The sequence below is a fragment of the Peromyscus californicus genome, unplaced genomic scaffold (assembly GCF_007827085.1).
Source record: "Peromyscus californicus insignis strain IS unplaced genomic scaffold, ASM782708v3 Scaffold_4__1_contigs__length_199733344, whole genome shotgun sequence".
In the NCBI taxonomy this organism is placed as follows: domain Eukaryota; kingdom Metazoa; phylum Chordata; class Mammalia; order Rodentia; family Cricetidae; genus Peromyscus; species Peromyscus californicus.
Window position 1 is genome coordinate 93,592,593 of NW_026294562.1, and position 22,428 is coordinate 93,615,020.

General features: G+C 42.8%; 1 protein-coding gene across 1 annotated transcript; it reads right to left on the minus strand.

Moving 5' to 3' along the window:
- Positions 1-2,273: 2,273 nt before the first annotated feature.
- On the minus strand, positions 2,274-22,175 carry Wee1 (WEE1 G2 checkpoint kinase). Its single transcript, XM_052712765.1, has 11 exons — positions 21,484-22,175; positions 19,950-20,155; positions 18,327-18,387; positions 18,028-18,200; positions 17,550-17,671; positions 14,281-14,427; positions 10,092-10,187; positions 9,197-9,282; positions 8,136-8,306; positions 7,733-7,878; positions 2,274-3,600 (listed from the first exon to the last, which is right to left on the minus strand). The coding sequence occupies exons 1-11, from the start codon at positions 22,063-22,065 to the stop codon at positions 3,444-3,446; spliced, it is 1,947 nt and encodes a 648-aa protein (XP_052568725.1). The 5' UTR covers positions 22,066-22,175; the 3' UTR covers positions 2,274-3,443.
- Positions 22,176-22,428: the final 253 nt, after the last annotated feature.

Sequence of the window (22,428 nt, forward strand, 5' to 3'; positions counted from 1 at the left end):
TGAGTTCGCGGCCACCCTGGTCTACAGAGTGAGTTCCAGGACAGGCTTCAGAGCTACAGAGAAACCTGTCCTGAAAAACAAAACAAAAAGATTTCCCTTTGTACATTAAATATCAGATTTTTTAATACTTAAGCTAACACTGTTAAAAGTGTGAAATGTAGCCGGGCGGTGGTGGCGCACGCCTTTAATCCCAGCACTTGGGAGGCAGAGCCAGGCGGATCTCCGTGAGTTCGAGGCCAGCCTGGGCTACCAAGTGAGTTCCAGGAGAGGCGCAAAGCTACACAGAGAAACCCTGTCTCGAAAAACCAAAAAAAAAAAAAAAAAAGTGTGAAATGTTACCACAAATCTTAATGAAAAACACTTAAATGTGGGGTTGGGGGATTTAGCTCAGTGGTAGAGCGCTTGCCTATAGCAAGCACAGACAGGCCCTGGGTTCGGGCCTCCGCTCTGGGGAAAAAAAAAAAATTGGATGTTTCTTTGAAGCTAGTGTACTGGAAAAATGTACTTTGGAAACTTGAAAATGATCAAAACAGACACCAAATATCCACTTTTTCTTGCTTCTGAGACAAGCATCTGTGTAGTCCTGGCCGGCCTGGAACTCACTATATAGATTAGGATGGTGTCACACTCACAAAGATCCATCTGCCTCTGCCAAGTGCTGGGTTTAAAGGAGTTGAGCCACTATGCCTGGCCTATCCACTTTGTATACCTTTCTTCTGTTGAGACAAAGTCTTGCTAAATAGCCAATCTGGCTTCCAACTTGTATCCATCCTCTTGCTTCATCCAGCCTTCCCAAGTGTTGCTATCACAGGGGTGGGCCATCTCTTCTGCTTCTTCAGTCTTTCATATACCAACCAGCTTTTATTAATGTATCCATCTACCTCTCACAGCTGTTTTGTTTTTACATTCTTATACTTTGCCCAGATTAGCCTAGAGATCACTGTGGAACCCAAGCAGGCCATGAACTGAAGGCAACCTTCCTTCCTTACCTTCCTTAGAGGAACTCGGGCCTAAGCTACCACATACAGCTCTAAATTTAGCTTAAGATGCCATATGGCTAGGCATAGTGACAAATACTCCTAATTCAGCACTGAGGCTAAGAAAAGGGTCTTGAAATTTGTCTGAATGACAAAGCAAAGCCTTATCAAAAAACAAAACAAAACAAAAAGCAAACAAAACATGCCATTAGGGCTATGGAGATGGCTCAGTAGTAAAGGCACTTGCTGCTGAACGGGATAATCTGAGGTCAAGCCCACCGTGGAAGGAGACCTGCACAAGCTGTCCTCTGCTCCCCACACATGCCATAGCATGCACTCACCTCTTAACATGCCCACACAAAGTACGGTTTGGGTTTTTGTTTTGTTTTTTCCAGGCAGGTTTCTCTGTGTAGCCCTGTCTTGGAACACAGAGAACCAGGCTGGCCTTGAGCTCAGAGATCCACCTGCCTCTGCCTCCCAAGTGCTGGGATTAAAGGCATGTGCCACCACTGCCCAGCCAAAATAAGTATTTTTAAAATATCAAAAACTGCTGGAGAGATTGCTCAGCAGTTAAGAGCATTTGCAGCACTTGCAGAGGACCATTTCCATTCCCAGCACCAACATCGTAGCTCACGATCACCTGTTGGATCTGATGCCCTCTTCTGATCTCTACACAGGCACCAGGCACAGACATGTTTACATACACACATGCAGACAAAACATAAACACAAATAAAATCTTTAAATAAGAGTAAACTGGGTTGGGTGTTTAGAAGGGGCGTTTAGCAAGGGCAAGGCCCTAGGTTGTCTTCATTGTGTGCAAACACACACGCAAGCCAGCCTCTTAAAACTCTTAAGTTTTTTCTGTGACTCAGTCTAGTTAGAAAGCTATGAATTACACATATTTTATCCACTGTACCTGAACTTTTCTAAATTATACCTCATTTCTAGTGTCACATGCAAGAACATGCAATATGCTTAAATATATCATTTATACCGATAAAAGCATTCAAAACTCTCATGGAATCTCAAGATATAACTAACATGGACTAAAGCACATCATTAAAGGGCCAGTCAAAATAGGTAGTAGAGGTTTTAAGTCCAGCACTGGGATTGAGGAAAGAGAGCTAAGTTTCAGGCCACCCTGGGTTAAAAGGTAAGAACCTATTTCAAAAAGCCAGCAACAAAGAGGGAAGCACACTCTGTTCTTATCACTTTATACGGCATGTCTTATATTTTGTAATGTAGCAGTGAGGGGATATAAAATAGAAATGAAGCACCATGAAGATTTAGACAATTAAGGTAAGCACAGAGCGACTTTTAATACACCAGTCAATGTTAATATAACACAAGTCAAACAGACAAGTGCAATGCTTTTCAGATCAAAGTTAATAGGAAAACAAATGAGACATTTTTTTTTTCCTTTTGGAGGGCAACATCTATTAGCCAAACTTTGTTAGTCAATGGCTAATCACAGGTAAAATGTATTTTGTATAAAACTTGGAATAGTCAGAAGTCATTCTGGCATTTCAAACAGCTATGTACAGTATTACCAAGATTGGTTTATATACACAAATATTGAAGAGAAACCGGGAGAAACATTTAAAAATAGGCTAACCTTACAACCAAGTACAAGACTTGACAGGAGGAAGGAAACATGTTTTAAAGTCAGAGAAAGACATTATAAGAAAAAAATTACAAAACCAGTAATAATTATACTACATTAATACAGCGTTCAAACAAGGAGGGGATAGGTGCATTTTTTCAATGCACTAGCTTCAAAGTCCAAAGGAAAAAAGGCAAAGCTGCTTTTCATGAAGAGCAGCTACATAGTTCACATAATTGTTTTGAAAGAAAGCCTATTAACAACAATGATTGTTTAATGCTAGTTTTACAGCAAGAGGAAACTAAAATAGCAGCAAATTCACAAGGCAAGGCCCACAGAACGACCATTCCATGGTGCACACGATGCCTAAAGTGCTCCCAGTTGGATATACAAGTATAATTCACAATAGAAAAAAAGAGACATGGACTGACACAGGTACATTGGAGGCTGAGTAGTACTAGTCTCTGAGTGTCTCCCTTTCTGAAGGGAGAGGATGTTCCTAGTAAAGCCCTTGAGTCCTTTCTAAGGGTCGTAACAAGGAAAGATACCTTTCATTACACTGCAATAGTGAATGACAAGCAGCACACCACCACAGTGGTTAACCCTGCAAAGGCTGGTGGAACATCCAACAGTGACTGACATCCTACATGAAACAGACGGGAAGATGAGACAAAAGCCTGACATAGCCAAGTCAGAATATAGCTCTCAACTGTAATTCACTTAAGTCCTACAAGGCATTTCAGGAAAACTACTGATCCCAATGGACAAAGTAAATGCAAAGCGGATTCTAGCAGTGATTTCAACCTAGCTTCCTCTTGTCACAGTTTTTTTTTGTGTGGGGCAGTGGGGGATGTGAGCAGTTCAGTATATAGTTAGGCTGACAGAGCGGTTCATTTTCTTTCCAATAAGTCGAGAAGTTCTATTACTCTGGGTGGTGGACCTAGTGGCCATCCGATCCGTGAAGAGTGCCCGTTCCTCAGCTGCAACTTTGGCTGCCATTTGGGCTTTCTTGAGTTCTCTACAAAAATAAAAAAGGAAGCAAGACATTTAATTTACCTACTGTATTAATCCTATGGAAAAAGTTTAGGAGGCCAAATACAAACAGAATTGCTGTGCTGGCTAGTTTTATGTTAACTTGACATAAGCTGGGGTCATCAGACAGGAGGGAGCCTCAACTGAGAAAAGACCTCTACAAGATCAGGCTATGGGCAAGCCTGTTTCTTAATTAGTGATTGGTGGGGGAGGGTCCCGCCTGTTGTGGGTGGTGGTGCCTCCCTGGGCTGGTGGTCCTGGGTTCTATAAAAAAGCAGGCTGAGCCAGTGGCGCCGCACACCTTTAATCCCAGCACTTGGGAGGCAGAGGCAGGTGTATATCTGTGTGTGAGTTCAGGGCCAGCCTGGTCTACAAAGTGATTTCCAGGACAGCCAGGATGGTTACACAGAAAAACCCTATCTTGAAGAAAAAAAAAAAAAAAAAAAAAAAAAAAACCAACACACAAACAAAAAAGCAGACTGAGCAAGTCCTGAGGAGCAAACCAGAAAGCAGCACTCCTCCATGGCCTCTGCATCAGTTCCCACTCCCAGGTGCCTGCCCTGTTCCGAGATCCTGCCTGGCTTCCCTCAATGGCCTGGGATATGTAAGTCAAACAAACCCTTTGCTCTCCAAGTTGTTTTGGTCATGGTGTTTCACCATAGTAATAGTAACCCTAACTAGGACAATTGTCATTAAATATTCACATACTATCAATTATCTGAGATGCAACTGAGAAACAAAAATATAACAGAGTTTTAGCTTATATACTCAAATTTGTGACTTGTGCTTTTAGAATTAAACAATAAAGATGTTATTAAGGACTTTGGATCTTAAATAATTTCAAATTACATTTCAATTTATATCAAAGACAAAAAGTATAATTTTCAGAATTTAAGTATAAAAATCTTATATTTAACATAAAACCTCTTTAAGTTAGAGTAAAAATGATAGCAAACTGAATTAGAAGGTGTTCAACGTCAGCCTCTTCCATATAGTAACTTCAAGGTAATTCAAGGGCTAGATGAGCTCCATTTCAAAAAATAAACAGGCTGAGCATGGTGGCACACGCCTATAATCCCAGCACAAAGGGGTGAGGTTAGAGAAATAGAGGGAAGAGTCCAAGGCTGGCCTTGGCTACATACTGAGTTTGAGGCCAGCCTAGACTACATGATGAAATACTACTTCAAAAAGTAAGAAGGATGAGGGGCATAGCTCATTGCTACAGAACTTGCCTAGCATAGGGAAAGGCCTTGTGTTCAATCCCTAGCACTGAGGTGCAGGGGATGCTATTATATGGGTATGCCACACCTGGGGCTGGTGACAAGGCTCATTGATGAGGATACCTGCCACCAAGTCTGACAACCTGAGTTTTGATCACCAGAATCCACATGGTAGAAAGATCAAAACATAGCATGTGCATGCGCACACACAAAATAAATGAAATGTAATTAAAAAAAAATAAGCGGCCGGGCGGTGGTGGCGCACGCCTTTAATCCCAGTACTCGGGAGGCAGAGCCAGGCGGATCTCTGTGAGTTCGAGGCCAGCCTGGTCTCCAAAGCGAGTTCCAGGAAAGGCGCAAAGCTACACAGAGAAACCCTGTCTCGAAAAACCAAAAAAAAAAAAAAAAAAAAAATAAGCATGAGGACCCCCAGCACCCACACAGAAAGCAGGGTGGGGGTTTGAAGATTCAGCTCAATGGTAGAGCCACAGATATGGTCCTCACCTATGAGTGTGAGAAGCAGTATAGGTATGATAGCACAAGCCTGTAACCTCAGAGCTGGGAGGCAGAGACAGGAGAATCCTGAGGGCTTGCCAGACAGCCAGTCTAGCTGAGCTGGCAAGCTCCAGGTTCAATGAGAGATCCTAATTTCAAAAATTAGGCCTGTTATGGTGGTACATAAATTTAATTGCAGAGGCAGAAAGGGGCAGAAGCAGGTGGATCTCTGAGTTGAGGCCAGCCTGGTCTACACAGGGAGTTGCAGGACAGCCAGAGCTATACAGAGAAACCCCGTCTTGATGAAGAGTAAGAAAAAAAAAAAAAAAAAAAAAAATCGAAGGGGAACATTACGGAGGAGAGAGGAAGACAACGGACATTCACCTTCAGTTTCTATACAAATGGGTACACATATGCATACAACACATACAACTTTTTTTTTTTTTTTTTGGTTAAATCAACTTTGTATTTGCAAGCAGCTCTCTGAAGCTGCCAAGTCCCTCAGGTCAAATATAAGAACCGTTTTACCAAGCAGGTGAGATGTTTAGCAAGCAAGGCACTTGTCACACAAATTTACCGAACTAAGTCCAATCCCTGGAGCCCAGATAAAAGTGGAAAGAGAAAACAGACTTCTAAAAGTTGTCTTCTGACCTCCATGTATGCACAGTGTTATGTTCCCTCTCCCACAATTATACATGCCAATAAAAATTTTAAAAAAAGGGCGATGGTGGCGCACGCCTTTAATCCCAGCACTCGGGAGGCAGAGGCAGGTGGATTTCTGTGACACAGTTTGAGGCCTGCCTGGACTACAGAGTGAGATCTAGGAAAGGCGAAAAGACACACAGAGAAACCCTGTCTCGGGAAAAAAAAAAAAAACCATGTAGCAACATAATTGACATTAATTTCACCATTTCATAAAACAGGCTGAAGAAAATGGTATAGGGAAACATTAATTTTGCTGAGAGTCTAGCGGAAATAAGTTAAGTTGATTTAGCTTCTACCATGATTTAGAGCTTGGAGACAATGAACACTTGCAAACAGCCCCACACTGTTAAGTATTTTTGTTTTGTTTTTGAATATAGATCACACATCCTAGACAACAAAAAGCTCTACCACTGAGCCTTCTCTTTACCCTTTCTTTATATCCCATCTCATTTTTTCCCTCAGGCCTCTGTGCTGAGGATGAATCCAGGACCTTGTGCATGCTGGGCTTAGCACTCTTAACACTAACCCAACCCCATCCTTTTTTTTCAGACAGGGTCTCATTATGCAGTCTTGGCTGACTGGGAACTTACTCTGGAGACCAGGCTGGCCTCTAATTCACAGAGCTCTTCCTGCTTCTGCCTCTTGAGTGCTGGGATTAGAAGTGTGCACCACCACTCACTGACCCTTTACTTTTTGAGATAGGGTGGGTCTTACCAAGTTGCCCAGGCTGAGCTTCAACACTGTTGAAAAATTTGAACTTGTGATCCTGTTGCCTCTGTCTCCCCAGCAGCTGGGACCACATGTCTATGTCTCTACACCCAACTCAGCCTTAATATTTGTCTGTGTGTCTAGCTGTGCAGGGAAACACTTGAACAAAGTGCATGTGGATGCCAGAGGTCAACATTAGATGTCTTGCTCAATTGACATCTACTTTATTGTTTGTTTGTTTTTTTTTTTTTGGTTTTTCGAGACAGGGTTTCTCTGTGTAGCTTTGCGCCTTTCCTGGATCTCGCTCTGTAGACCAGGCTGGCCTCAAACTCACAGAGATCCACCTGCCTCTGCCTCCCGAGTGCTGGGATTAAAGGCGTGCGCCACCGCCGCCCGGCTTATTCTTTTTTTAATACTCAAAATCTTTAATGTTTGCAACATAAAGCTTTTTTTAAAAAGTGACTTATGTATATGGGTGACTGTTTTATATTCATGTATGTCTGTGCTTTATGTGTGTACCAAGAAAGCCAGAAGAGGGCAATGGGTCCCCTAGGACTGAAATCACAAATAGTTGTGAGCCTCCAATGTGGTGCTGGGAACTGAACCTCAGTCCTCTGGAAGAGCAGCCAGTATTCTTAATTGGTAAGTCATCTCTCCAGCCCTCTTTCACTGAATCTAGAGCTCAATGATTCAGCTGGGGACTGAATTCAGGCAGGGACCCCACCTGTTTCTGCCTCTCCAACGCTGAGATTACAGACACAAGACTCTGTGCCCAGCTTCTTACAAGTAGGATGGTAACAAACCTTTTAAAATCTCAGGTCCTGGTGTTTATGTGGGAAAAATCTTACCAACCTGAGCCACTGCCCCAATCCCACTTAATATTCCTAAAGCACATAATTACGAAGTTTGACAAAACCCTAAATGATCTCTCAAAATTTGAGCACCAATGAGAATGACAGAGTCAAAACAAAACAAAAAACCCCTCCTTACTTCTGCAAAAGAGAATTTTTAAATTTTTCAGCATTCAATTCGATTCGTAACTGCTCTGCGCTCTTTCTAGATGCAGACAGCAACACTGAATGCTTCACCAGTTCCATCGACGAAGGCCTTCTTTCCGGATCAGGATGGATCATAACCTAAGAAACAGAAGCAAAATTGGGATTAAAAACTACTACTTATGGTTGGGCATGGAGGCACACGCCTTTAATCTCAGCACTTGGGAAGCAGAGGCAGGCAGATCTCTTGAGTTCGAGGCTAGCCTAGTCTACACAGTTCCCAGGACAGTCAGAGCTACAGGAACCCTACCTCTAAAAAACCCAAACAAACGAAAGACAACTACTTAGTGAAAGGTTGAGGTGTTACTAGAGTACTTCACATACAAAACACCACTCACTTTTAGCAACTCGGTCAACTCCTGGGAAAGCATTTGTGGAATCCGAGGTAATCGACCCTGCCTGATTTCATGCCACTGGTCTCCATTTCTGGGAAGGGGTTCAGCACCAGCAGCACACACGACTGTGAGAGCAAGGGCAAAAATATCTGCTTTCGGGAGATGACTATAGTTCTGTAAAATTTAAGAGAAAAAAAAATTAAGATAGTGGTCAAAATAAAATATTGCACACCATGATAGTCTATGTAAAATCACATTAAAAACTTTTTCGCCGGGCGGTGGTGGCGCACGCCTTTAATCCCAGCACTCGGGAGGCAGAGCCAGGCGGATCTCTGTGAGTTTGAGGCCAGCCTGGTCTCCAAAGCGAGTTCCAAGAGAGGCGCAAAGCTGCACAGAGAAACCCTGTCTCGAAAAACCAAAAAAAAAAAAAAAAAAAAAAAAAAAAGCTTTTTCAATGCCACATTTAAGCATCTATTCAGAAAATAAGCTGCTAAATTTAGAAAGATGATGGTTTTTTTTAATTACAAATAATAAACTGGGGGAGGGGGTTAAATACATATCTAAAAATAGATGCTACTTTATCAGTTGCCCAATGACATGCTCATAAGCAAGTATCATGCCTTTGGGGATGAATATGTAGACAATGTACATGGAGAGAAGAGCAAGGAGACTAATTACACTTTATATAAATTATGACACTATGTCATAATTTACCTTTCACTTCCTTAGTAAATACAACATTTTCATATTGTTCTCTATGTATACATGATCATTTGTATAAGAAAAACTTCTGGGGCTGAAAATTCTGGGTCAGTGGAATTGTGACTTTTAAATACAATATAGTGGACAGTTTGGTCTCTAGAAAGGTTTATACAACTTTGAAGCTCCACTTGTAGTGTATGGAACAACTTTTAATGCCATCGAAATCCTTGCCAGATTAAATATCCCTCAGTGATGGTTTAGACTTTCTACTTTTAGTCTACTAGTTGCTTAATTTTCAACATATTTGAAATCAGTCTTCTGTCAACAAAGCAAATACTATAAACCAAGGAAAAATAAATTACCTCTTGTAAAACTTCATTTGCTAGGAAACGACTATCACCTTCTTCAACTTGTGGACTAGAGATTCTTGTCACATGCCCAAGATCACCTAGACGTATTAGAAAAGCACAGTAGCTCAGTTAGCAGAGTATTTACCCAGCATGCACAAAGCTTGGTATTTATAACCATATAAACCAGCTATGACAACACATGCCTGTAATCCTAGGACTCAGGGTAGAGGCAGGAGGATCCTGAGCTATCTGGGCTATACAGCAAGTTCAAGGAAGCATACCTGGGATACATGAAATCTTGTCTCAAAGTATAGTATAGTATAGTATATGGGCTGGAGAGATGATGGCTCAACAGGTAAAAGTACTTGCTGCTCTTCCAAGGACCAAAGTTCAGTTCCCAGCATGCACATAGTAGCTCACAACTACTTGTTACTTCAGTCCCTGGGGATGCTGCTTCTGGCCTCTTCGGGCACCAAGCATATATACATGGTGCATTTACATTAAGGCAAACACTCAAAAAGAGGGTTACAGAGATGGCTCAGTGAATAAAATGCTTGATTTTATCAAGAGTAAGTAAGTTTTATCAGAATTCGGATCCCCAGAACCCACCTAAAAGTCAACACAAGAGCACATGTCTGCAAGCCCAGAACTACCTCAAGATGGGAGGGAGAGACAATAAAATACTAGGAGCTCACAGGCCAGCGAGGCAAAGCAGTGCACAACAAACAAAAGACCCAACTTGAAACAAGATAGAATATGAGGACTACCACCTAAGCCTGTCCTCTAACATCCATACATGCTCTGTTGCACATGCATGCCTGCCATGCCCATCCTACACCTACACACACACCAACCCCTCTCTTAATTTTAACCTGAGTTATTATAACAGTTAACAAGATAGTTTTACCTATTTTAAACATAACTTTGTTGGATATCCAGTCATCTTCATCTCCTTCCTCAGAGACAGCATTCGGGATCGAGGTTCGAGATATGAAAATATTACCTGTTTAGTAATAATAACCATATTTAACAAACAAGGCCAAATATAAAAATTACCATGAGAGCCAGGCATGGTGGTGCATGCCTTTAATCCCAGTTCTCAGGCAGAGGCAGACAGATTTCAGTGAGTTCAAGGCTAGGCTGGTCTACAAATCAAGCTCCAGGACAGCCAGGGCTGTTACACAGAGAAACCCTACCTTAAAAAACAAAACAAAGGCCATAAAGCTAGTGAGTGGCTCAGTGGGTAAAGCCACCTTTTACCCAGCCTGATGACCTAAGTTCAGTCCTCAGAAACTCTATGGTACAAGGAGAAAACTAAACAACCATCACAGGAAAAATCATCCAGAAAGCCTTAAAAATGCACATTATTACGTTCTACCCCAATCTTAGTGAGAATAACAACCTCAAGGGATAAAGATGAGGCTGTATGCCTGGGGAATACATACAGATTTAGTTGTTTTTGTTTTCTAAAGATTTTTTTATATATACCAGTGCTCTATCAGCATGCATTCCTTTATGGCAGAAGAGGGCATCAGATCTCACTACAGATGGTTGTGAGCCACCATGTGGTTGCTGGGAATTTAACTCAGGACCTCTGGGAGAGCAGCCAGTGCTCCTAACCGCTGAGCCACCTCTCCAGCCTCAGGTTTTGGTGTTTTGAGACAGGGTTTCTTGTACAGCTTAGGAGCCTGTCCTGGAACTCACTCTGTAGACCAGGCTGGCCTCGAACTCTCAGAGATCCACCTGCCTCTGCCTCAGGAGTGCTGGGATTAAAGGTGTGTGTCACCACCGCCCTAGGGAATATATTTTAATTTAGCAATGACCTCTAAATATTTGGGAGTCACTGCATAAGACCCTTTTGCCTATATATTAATCGTCAGTATTCTATTAACTTAGAAAATAATACAAAAGGGCTGGAGAGATGGCTCAGAGGTTAAGAGCATTGACTGCTCTTCCAGAGATCCTGAGTTCAATTCCCAGCAACCACATGGTGGCTCACAACCATCTGTAATGGGATCTGGTGCCCTCTTCTGGCCTGTAGTCATACATGCTGTATACATAATAAATAAATAAATGTTTAAAAAAAAAAAGAAAACAATACAAAAGCTAACAGTAATCTAATGCTACAAAAAAGGACCCATTAATCTTACTTTAGATTTATTAATTTTATTTTATGAATATTTTTGCCTGCATGTATGTATGTATGTGTATGTGCACCATGTATATACTCATTGCCCACAGAGGTCAGAACAAGGCATTGGCTCCTCTGCAAATGGAGTTATGGATGGTTGTGGGTGCTGGGTTCTTTGCAATAGTAAGAGCTCTTAAAATGCCAATCGATCTCTCTGTAGTTCCAACAACTTAATTTTAAACTAATGCTATCAGGCTGGAATAGAAGAATGGGTCATTTGTACCTATATCCAACACTGTTTATGGCTTATTTCCTAATACAAACAATACTTCTTTTTCTTGTCTTTTTTTTTTGGAGACAGGGTTTCTCTGTGTAGCTTTGGAGCCTGTCCTCTGTAGACCAGGCTGGCCTCGAACTCACAAAGATCCACCTGCCTCTGCCTCCCAAGTGCTGGGATTAAAGGCATGTGCCACCACTGCCTGGCCAATACTTCTTTTTCTTAAAAGTAACCTCATAACTGACATACGTTTGAGTGGCAGATTTATTTTTGGTATATGGGTGTATGACATACGGGTGTGGGGGCCAGGAACTGCTGTCAGATGTCTTCCTTCAGCCTCACTATCTTGCTCTATGAGAGAAGGTCTCTCACTGCCCGAGAACTTGTAGTTTTGGCTCACTGGCTAGCCCTCGAGTTCCCAGGACCCGTCCTTCCGTCAGTCTCTGTCCTCATCTTACTCTTATGCTGGGGTAACAGATGCACACTTGTGCACTTAGCTTTTACACACATGTCAAAGATCTGAACTTTGGTCCTCATGCCTGCACAGCAAGCACTTTTTACCACTGACCCATTGCTTCAGACCTGCATATTTCATTTTAATAGATTTATCAATGTAATATTGATTTTAGTACACCATAATTATTACTCATCTGTGCAGTTTCACTTTATAGGAAAATATATTTATGGTGATATTTGTAAATTTGATTTTTTTCAACCCCAGTACCATACACAAAAAAATTAATTTTATGTCCCTTAGTATTTCTAGCCTTTGAATCTTGTTATACAAAGATTCACTGTATTTGTTGCTTAATATAAGATAAAGCAGTATTGCCTAACTACAGATGCTGATCTCATACCTATGTCCAAACATTCTTTCCTTTCCTTCCTTTTTTTTTTTTTTTTTTTTTGGGGGGAGACAGGGGTTTACTTATGCAGGCCTGGCTAGCCTGGAACTAACTATGTAAACCAAGCTTGGCTTCCAAATCCCAGAGATCCTCCTGCCTCTGCCTCTCAAGTGCTGGTATTAAAGGTGTATGACGTGCCGGGCGGTGGTGGCGCACGCCTTTAATCCCAGCACTCGGGAGGCAGAGGCAGGCAGATCTCTGTGAGTTCAGGCCAGCCTGGGCTACCAAGTGAGTTCCAGGAAAGGCGCAAAGCTACACAGAGAAACCCTGTCTCGAAAAAACCAAGCCGGGCGGTGGTGGCGCACGCCTTTAATCCCAGCACTCGGGAGGCAGAGCCAGGCGGATCTCTGTGAGTTCGAGGCCAGCCTGGGCTACCAAGCGAGTCCCAGGAAAGGCGCAAAGCTACACAGAGAAACCCTGTCTCGAAAAACCAAAAAAAAAAAAAAAAAAAAAAAAAACTTTACTTAGGTGAAACAATTTTAACTTCAATTCACAAGTTGTATAAAACTACTTAAAATTTATCAAATCAACATGCTCCCTTAGAATAAAAACAAAATTTTTTAATCTGTAAAATTCAATTTAAAGGAACATTGCTAGGGATGTGGAGATAGCTCAATGGTTAAGAGTCCTTACTGCTGTTGCAGAGGACTGGGGTTGGGTGCTAGCACCTACGTGGTGGCTCACAAAAGCCTCTAACTTCAGTTCCAAGGTATCCAACATGCTTGTCTAGCCTCCAAAGACTCCTGCTTGCACATGGTGCACATAAATTCACTCAAACGCATACACACATATAAATTAAAAATTAATTGCTCCACACACACAGGGTTTGTATAACAGCCCTGGCTGTCCTGCAACTCGCTCTGTAGACCAGGCTGGCTTCAAACCCAGAGATCCACCTGCCTCTGCCTTGAGTGCTGGGATTAAAGGTGTGCGCCACCACTGCCAGCTAATTGGTTTTTGTTGTTGCTGGTTTTTAAGAAAAGCACCTTGCCTGCAATGATTAATTTGAATCCATCGACCCTTCTAACTTCCAATTTATAGGAAATATAAGAAAGACAGAAGCTAAAAATACAAGAAAGCAACCAGTTGAACATAGAAGTGAGCTGGGCCGTGGTGGTACACGCCTTTAATCCCAGCACTAGTGAGGCAGAGGCAGGTGGATCTCTGTGAGTTTGAGGCCAGCCTGGTCTATAGACAGAGATCCAGAACAGGCACCAAAACTACACAGAGAAACCCTGTCTCGAAAAACCAAAAAACAAACAAAAAACATAGAAGTGTATCTTTAGGATTAAGTCTATCATTTTTAAGAAGTAGAAGGGCTGGAGAGATGGCTCAGTGGTTAAGCGCACTGGCTGCTCTTCCAGAGGATCAGGTTCAATTCCCAGCACCCACATGGCAGCTCACATCTGTCTATAAATCCAGTTCCAGGGCTTCGGACACCCTCACAGACATACATGCTGGCAAAATGCCAATGAATAGAAAATAAAAATAAATTATATATTTAAAAAAGAAAAAAAAAGTAGAAGGGTGAAACCTGAAAAAAAGAAAATGATATAACCAGACACACAATATGATTCTCAAACAAATACCAGTTTAAATGATTTAACTATGAAATACTTGGGCCAGTGTGTGTGTGTGTGTGTGTGTGTGCCTATTCCTCTCATTATAAAACAATACTAGTAAGTTATCAGTGAAAAGTAGGAAGATGTTTGCATATTGCTACAATGAAGTAATTTATTCCCAATATTCAGGTTCCACACAGTCAGATATCTGGAATACTTACTAGGTTTTATATCCATGTGAACCAAAGACATTGAGTGTATATATCTCAAGCCCCGGCCAACTTGCAAAAGCAGATCCTTCAGCTCTCCTTCAGTAAAGTAGCTCATGATTCTGTAGTTCTCATTTATAGCATCAGCTAAACTCCCACCTAACAAAGACAGCAAAAATTAACATTTTTAATTTCCCCTTCTTAAAATTTATAAAAATGTATTATTTTCCCTTCTCTTTACATTGAACAACTTTTATTTATTATTTAGTATAAAATATACTAACAAATACAGAAAATACAATTTAAACACCAGGCCTGGTGATTTAGGCACATAATACCAGCTATTTGGGAGTCTAAGGCAGAAAGACCAAAAGTTTGAGGCCAGCTTAGGTTACAAAATGAGTTTAAAGCTAGTCTGGTCAACTTAGTCTCAAAATCTAAAAATAGCAGGATTCAATGCCTACTGAACATGTATATATAGGTTCTAGGTTAGATTCTCAGCGCCGAGGGGAAAACATGATTTAAATTTTCTTTAAACTTGTTAACCTCAGCAACCAACTCAGTTCACTTTCTCAGAGTAAAATATGTTTCTTTCTCTTTTTCTGAGGGGGAAACCTCCAGAGAGTAGAACAAGAGCAAGGCACGGTGACACACACCTTTAATCTCAGCACTCTGGAAGTAGAGACAGGCAAGCATCTGTGAGTTTGAGGCCAGCCAGAGCTACATAGCGAGATCATGTCTCTAAATAAACCAAGAAACTGACTTACAGAAGGGAAAGGAAGAGGTCTCTACTACCTACATCATTATTGATTCACAAACTATTAGACTACCAGCTATTATGAAAATGAACAAGAATAAATCTTACCATCAAATGTTTCTAAACCTTTCTTTCTTTTTTCTTTTTTTTTGGAGTCAGGGTCTCTATATAGCCCTGCTGATTGGCCACAAACTCAAAGATCCATCTGCCTCTGACTCCCAAGTACTGGAATTAAAGAGTACACCACCGCACCCAACTACCTTTCTTTTTTCCTTTTTTGGTTTTGTTTTTTTTGTTTTTTTTTGAGACAGGATTTCTTCGTGTAATAGCCCTAGCTGTCCTGGAACTTGATTTGTAGACCAGGCTGACTTGAACTCAGAGATCCTGCTGCCTCTGCCTCCTCAGTGCTAGGATTAAAGGCATGTGCCACCACATGCAGCTGTATTTCTTCTTTTAACAAAGATTTATATATGTGTATGTGTAAGTGAATGTTCTTACGTGTGTCCATCTGGAAAGAATAAAAGGGTTCTTTGAGGCAGCGTCTCTCCCTGAACGCAGGGCTCATTCACTCAGCTATACCACCAAGCAGCAAGCCCCAGTGATTCTCCTGTCTCTGCTTCCCTGGGAGCTGAGGAGGGGTCTGAGGCATATTCAGGAAGCCTAACTTGCCGCACAGATGCTGCAATTTGTACTCTAGTGCTTGTTATTACACAGTAAGCACTCCTAACCCTGAGCCATCTCTGTGGCCCCTAAACCATACACTTCTCTAATCTTCATGGAAACAATTTAAAAATACAAACAACCCACTCTGTAGGCTTAGCAGGGCGGTGGTGGTGGTGGTTCAGGCCTTTAATCCCAGCACTCACAAGTCAGAGGCAGGAGGATCTCTGTGAGTTCGAGGCCAGCTCAGTCTACATAGTGAGTTTCAGGACAGCCAGGGATACACAGATAAACCCTGCCTTTAAAAACCTAAAACCTTACTTAATACAGATGTACTAATGAATTCTAGCAGTAAACTAGACTGGACAGATGGTGGGAATAAAGAAGGATTTCAGAATATTTTCAAGAAATGGCTAAATTTAGATGAATGGAGTCATTGTCCTTTTATGAGAAACTGACATCTATGTTAGAAGCACACAAAATGTGAAAGCTAAATGCAGTGAAAATTCATTGAAAACTTCTTTATGATTTGAATGTGTATCCCAAAGTTCAAGTGTTGGAAGCTGGGCCTTAGTAACAGTAAATAAGTCGGAGGGCTGTACCTTAAAGAAGGGATTAATGTTAAATTAAGTCTGGCCTTTCGGTACAAATCTGCTGGAATATCATAAGATCAAGGTCTGCTTTAGCTAGAGTATGAGCTCAAGGCCAGTTCTGGCTAACTGCTTAGCAAAACAAGTCACAAAACAAAATATAAAAAGAACTGAGGACATAGCTCAGAGGTAGGTCACTTGAGAGCATTCTAGAGACTCTCATTTCAACCCTAGTGCAGCAAAAGACTGTCATCATGAAATTTGCCATTGAAAAAGAAATAAAAGGGGCCAGGAGTGGTGGCACGTGCATTTAATCCCAGCACTCAGGAAGGCCAGAAGATTTCTGTGAATTGGAGGACAGTTTAGTCTGCATATATAGAGCTCCATCCAGGAATATACAGTGAAAACCCTATGTTCCACATGGAAAGATACAGCCTGAATGACCACCTCAGATGCTGTGGCATGTTCTTAGACTTCCTAGCCTCCAAAACAGAGAACCCAATCAATTTATTGTAATTGCCTCATCTCATCGTTATTATTCTTCTACAACCACAGACTGTAACATACTTAAGATAATCTTTCCTGTATGCCCACAAACTATGCTGTGTGCTAGGAAATAACAAAATATACACAGCAAGGCTACCAGTATGCTGTCTTCTCAGGAAGCTCAGCACTGAGTGACAGGCATATAAATAGAACAAGTTCTACTACTGAGGTATGTAGATGCCACAGAACGGATAAGGCTTCCAACTTGAAACTCATGTTACTCTTCTAGATAAAAGATGAGAAAGGGAGCCAGGTGGGGTAGCACATGTCTTTAATCCCCACATTGGGTGGTCAGAAGCATGTGGATCTCTGTGAGTCTAAGGCCAGCCTGGTTTACAAAGAGTTTCAGGCCAACTAGGGTTACATAGTAAGACCCTATCTTAAAAATCACTCACACACACACACACACACACACACACACACACACACACACACACACACACACACACACGAGAAAGAGAGCTGGGGAAGATCGTAATATTCTCATGGTGTTTATTTTTTAAACTTAAAAGTTTATGAATGGGAGCTGGAGAGATGGCTCAGAGGTTGAGAACACCGACTGCTCTTCTAGAGGTCCTGAGTTCAATTCCCAGCACCCACGTGGTGGCTCACAACCATCTGTAATGAGATCTGGCGCCCTCTTCTGTATACATAATAAATAAATAAATCTTTAAAAAAAAAAAAAAAAAAAAAAAAAAAAGTTTATGAATGAACATGACATCACCTACCATTACAATATTCATTCTGTATAAGCATATGGTCATCTTCGGCCCATGCAGAGAAATAGCGAACCACATGGGAATGCTGTCCAAGCACAGCATGAGCATATACTTCTCTCAAAGCATTCTGCCTAGAAGAAAAATATTAATAGATGTTAAATCATTTCTACTCAGGACTAAATCAAATCATCTGAAGCACCATAAATATGACCTTTTTAAACTAATGGTATGCTAAAAAGTGATGTAAGAGAACTAAGAATTATGCAAACTGGCATAGTAGTACACACTGTAACCCTACCATCAGGGAAACTGAGGCAGGAGAATGGGAGTTCAAAATCATCAGTATATAGTGAGTTCACCAAGGCTAGCTTGAGCTACATGAGACCTAGTCTTAATAAAAGCATTAGGTGTTTGGTCACCTAAAACTTTAATGTTTATCAATAACAAAGGAGACAAAATACAAAAGACAAAAATATTTAATACATACTCATCAACAGAGCCAGCCAATGGCTTTTTTGATCGTTTAATGGCATAAATGCATCCATCTAGCCTCTTCACACACTTAAACACAGAACCAAATTCTCCAGAACCAATTTTCTCCAGTTCATGAAATTCGGTTTCATACCGTGACTTCATATTGCTTTCAGTAATTGTAATTCTCTGTAATAAAGGAGAGTATCCAGGTATAATACAAAGATGAAATTTAAAAATTATTCTACCTAGGTTCTGCTGCTTATGTAACATGCAGACATATACTAACTAACTAAAATATAAAAAGCTATTTACTTTAGCAGGTCTTGTTTCATCTTCAAACTCATAATCACTGGCTTCCATGTCTTCAGAGGAACTGAAAGAAGAATACATGTGTTTTTACCAATATATCAGAACACACATCAACTTAAGGTTGAAAATTTTACCTACTAACCATAGAGTGAAATGGATTTTTAATGGGTAGAAATAAAAAAGAAAGCATATAGTTCATTTTGTAACCCTAAAATTTGACTAAACTGATGAAAAAAAAAAAATCCCTACTGAGACATGCTCACTGACTAGACTACTGCTACACAGACCAAAATTGAAGCTTTTATAAATCAAATCTCTGGCCATCAAGATAGCTCAAAGCAGCACTTCTCAACCTGTGGGTCCAGATCCCTTTGGGGTAATGTAAAATACATATCATACATATCAGACATTTACATTACAATTCATAACAGCATGAATAGTTATGAAGTAGCAACAAAAATAATTTTATGGTTGGGGGTCATCGCAATATGAGGAACTGAATTAAAATGTTACAGCATTAGGAAGGTTGAGAACCGCTGGCTCAAGAGGGTAAGGGTTCTAGAGGGTAAGGGTTCTAGCCACCTCTTGACATCTGAGGGACCCACACAGTGGAAGAAGAACCAAGTCCCTAAAGTCAACCTCCACGTGTGTGACCTGCACACACACAAAATAAATACATGTAGTAATAACTCTCTCAGGTTAGTTGACACTAGCTGTCTGATAAGAAATCTAGGTTTGGGGCTGAAGAGATGACTCATAGGTTAAGAGCACTGGCTGCTCTTCCAGAGGACCCTGGTTCAATTCCCAGCACCCACATGGCAGCTCACAACTGTCTCTAACTCCAGTTCCAGGGGATCCAACATCCTCACACATACATGCAGGCAAAACACCAATGCACATCAAAATAAATAAATAATTAATTGACAGAAATCTAGGCCTTGTTTGTTTGTTTTTTCCAAGACTGAGTTTCTCTGTTTAACAGTCCTGGTTTTCTTGGAACTTGCTTTGTAAACCAGGCTGGCCTCAAACTCTGAGGTCCACCTGACTCTGCCCAGAGTGCTTGGACTAAAGGTGTGCACCACTACTGCCTGGTCTAGGTTTTTTTGTTGTTTTGTTTTTGTTTTTGTTTTTTTAAGTAAAAATAAAAGGTTTTTGGCATGTATGAATATCACATGCATGCCTAGGACCTGAAGAGGTCAGAAGGGGCGATGGGTCCCCTGGAAACAGAGTTTCAGTCAGTTGTAAGCCACCACACAGGTGCTAGGAACTGAACCCAAGAACAGCTAGAGCTCTCAAACACCTAAGCCATCTCTCCAGGAATCACGGTTTCTTATTCTTTTCCTTTCTTATACCACGTTTTGTTTTGTTTTGTTTTTCAAGACAGAGGTTCTCTGTGTAACAGCTCTGGCTGTCCTGGAACTCGCTCTGTAGACCAGGCTGACTTCGGACTCACAGACCCACACCACTTCTTTTCTACAGATGGTCTATCTATCTCTTGCGAGCTGAGGGCTGATGAAGTGAAAACTTTCAGAGCACAGACATTCATTCATGAATGTAGAAACTGAATTTTGATAGCACTTGGAACCTATCTTAGGTGTATAGAGAAACCAAACTAGAGAGGCTTACTCATTAAAATATGCTCTTTTTCTCCCACGACACCGTTCTGAGGAGTGAAGCAATACAGGATCCGGAGTAAAAGGATTAATATTCACATGAGGAGTTTGCCGTGTGTCGAATTCTCTTTTTCCTGATTTTTCTGTGTCCATGAATAGAGAACCACCCCGGAGTTTAACAGAGCTGGAATCAATTACTCGGGCTTTGGAAAGCAAACTCTGGGAAAGGAAAAGACAATCTTCAGGATATAGCCTTCCACTGGCCTTTCTAAGTGGCATCACATAGTGAACGAAGAACCCATGCAGGGAGAGATCCCACTACCCCACCTGGGAAAAAGAAAGAAAGAACAAGGGAGTGGGAACACACAAGCCTTCCTTCTATTTCAAGTAAAATAAACAGTGGCTGACTTAGGGGTCTGGTTGAACACTAACTACTTATCTGAAAAAGAGAGCAAAGTAAAAACCGGTTCTTAGTCCTTCAAAGGAACACTTATAGTGACTAAAAATTAACAAGTTCTTTCAACATTCTAAAAATAAGAGCAATCAGTCTCAAAAAGTCCTCACATCCACCTCAAGAAGGCTTTTGAAGGCTACCTCAATGGACTCCTCCCCTCACTACTAGAGGGAACCTGCCTTGGGCAAGTCAGCTAATAAAACAGCAACGCTCAAAAACACACGTATTCTCTAGGGTGCATGGAAATCAATAAATTCAGACTCCCTTTAAAAGGCTTCTTTCTGTGTTAAACTTACAGGTGCCAGGTCTGTCTTAATTTGGGGAAGTATGTGATCTTGATTTTTTTTTTTTATGTGCGTGTAACTTCTAAAGTATTTACCAGTGATAGTGTATATGTTCCCGGGTTATTCCGGACGGGTGCTGAACACACACTTCTTTAAGGCACATTAATTTTGACACATAGGCCAACAAAACCTCAGAGAAAACCCCAGGGTAAACACAAAGCTTCCCTAATACTAAGTCCCGAAAGACAAGCCAAAAACTACCTGTTGTAATCATGACTTCATGACTGTAAACGCAGAGAATTCCCAAAGGGAAACGCAGCCCCTCTAACGCCTTATAATACGAAACCACAAGTACAGGAGGAAAAAAAAAAAAAACCTTTAATAAACCTAACTCCTTCTACCCGTGCTCCCCAAATTACAGGCCCGATCACCGCGTTTAAAAGGCAGCATATGGCTCGGAGTGTCAGGTGGCCCGCACCAACCCGGCATCCCAGTACACCGCGCCACCGGGGCCAAATCCTCAGCCACCTGGACAGCGGGGAGCAGCCCCTTTGTAAGATGAAGAAGTTATAGACCAGGCCCATTGTTCAGTTACATAATCTTAACCGACAACTTCTGGGCAGAGCCAAAAAGAGGGGCTGCCAACTTTTTTTTTTTTTTTTTTTTTTTTTGGTGGCGGCGCAGGACAGCGAGCGGGGTGCGGTGGGCGGTTATGTAACCGAACCCCAACAGCGGCGCGCTCGGTTGCAGCGCCGCGGCTTTTTTTTTTTTTTAAAGGCCCTGGAACACGCCCAAGGTCCCCCGCTTACCTTGGGCGTGTGTGGCGTGTCAAATAGTCGCAGCTTGCGGAAAGTCTTGTGCGGCGGGGTGCTTGGATAGTCGGGCTGCGGCGAGCAAGGGCCCTCCATGGCCCGCGGCGCCCCGCAACCCTGCGGGGACGCATCCCCCGGGCCGCCGCAGTGCACCGGCGAAAACGAGGGGCCCAGAAAGTAGGCGGTCGCCGGTGACTTGACGGGCGACGACGAGCCGAAACCCTCCTCCTCCCAAGAGTCGCCCTCGCCGCCGCCGCCGCCCGCCGCTTCCGCGCCCCCGCCGCCACCCCGCAGCAGCAGGTCGTCCTCCAGCTCTCCGGGGCTGCTGGGTTCCGCGCCGGGCGAGCGGCGGCGCTCGGCTTCGGCCTCGGCGGGGCTGCGAGCCGACGGCAGCGGCGAATCGGGTTCCTGGAAGGCCGAGTCCTCCCCGGTGCTGTGGCCGCTGCCTTCCTCCTCCTCCTCTTCCTCCTCTTCCTCCTCACAATCGCTGCCCGGGGCGAAGATGAGCTTCTGCCGCAAGCTGCAGGCGGCCGCGGCGCGGCGGGTGGGCGGCGGCTGCTGTCGGCTCAGGAAGCTCATTTCCCGGCTGCAGTTACGGCGGAGCACGGGAGAGCGGAGGACAGGCGAGCACAGGCCGGCGGCGTCCAGGTCGTGGCTGGCCCAGGGGGCGGGTCCGCCACGTGCGATCCGGCGCGCCGGGGCTGAGGCTGCAGCAGGCCTGCGCTACGGCGCCGGCGGCGGCACCCGGGGTGGCGGCTCCGAAGTGCTCCGAGCTCCCGACGCGGCGACGGCGACGGCCGCGGCGCGGTCAGTACAGTGGACACTGGCCAGTCCCGGTACGAGGCGAAGGTCTCCGCAAGTTCGGCCGCAAGTTCGCGTTCCGCGGCTTCCCGCGACCGTTAACCACGTGAGGGCCCAGCCCACCAATCCCCGCCCAGCCCC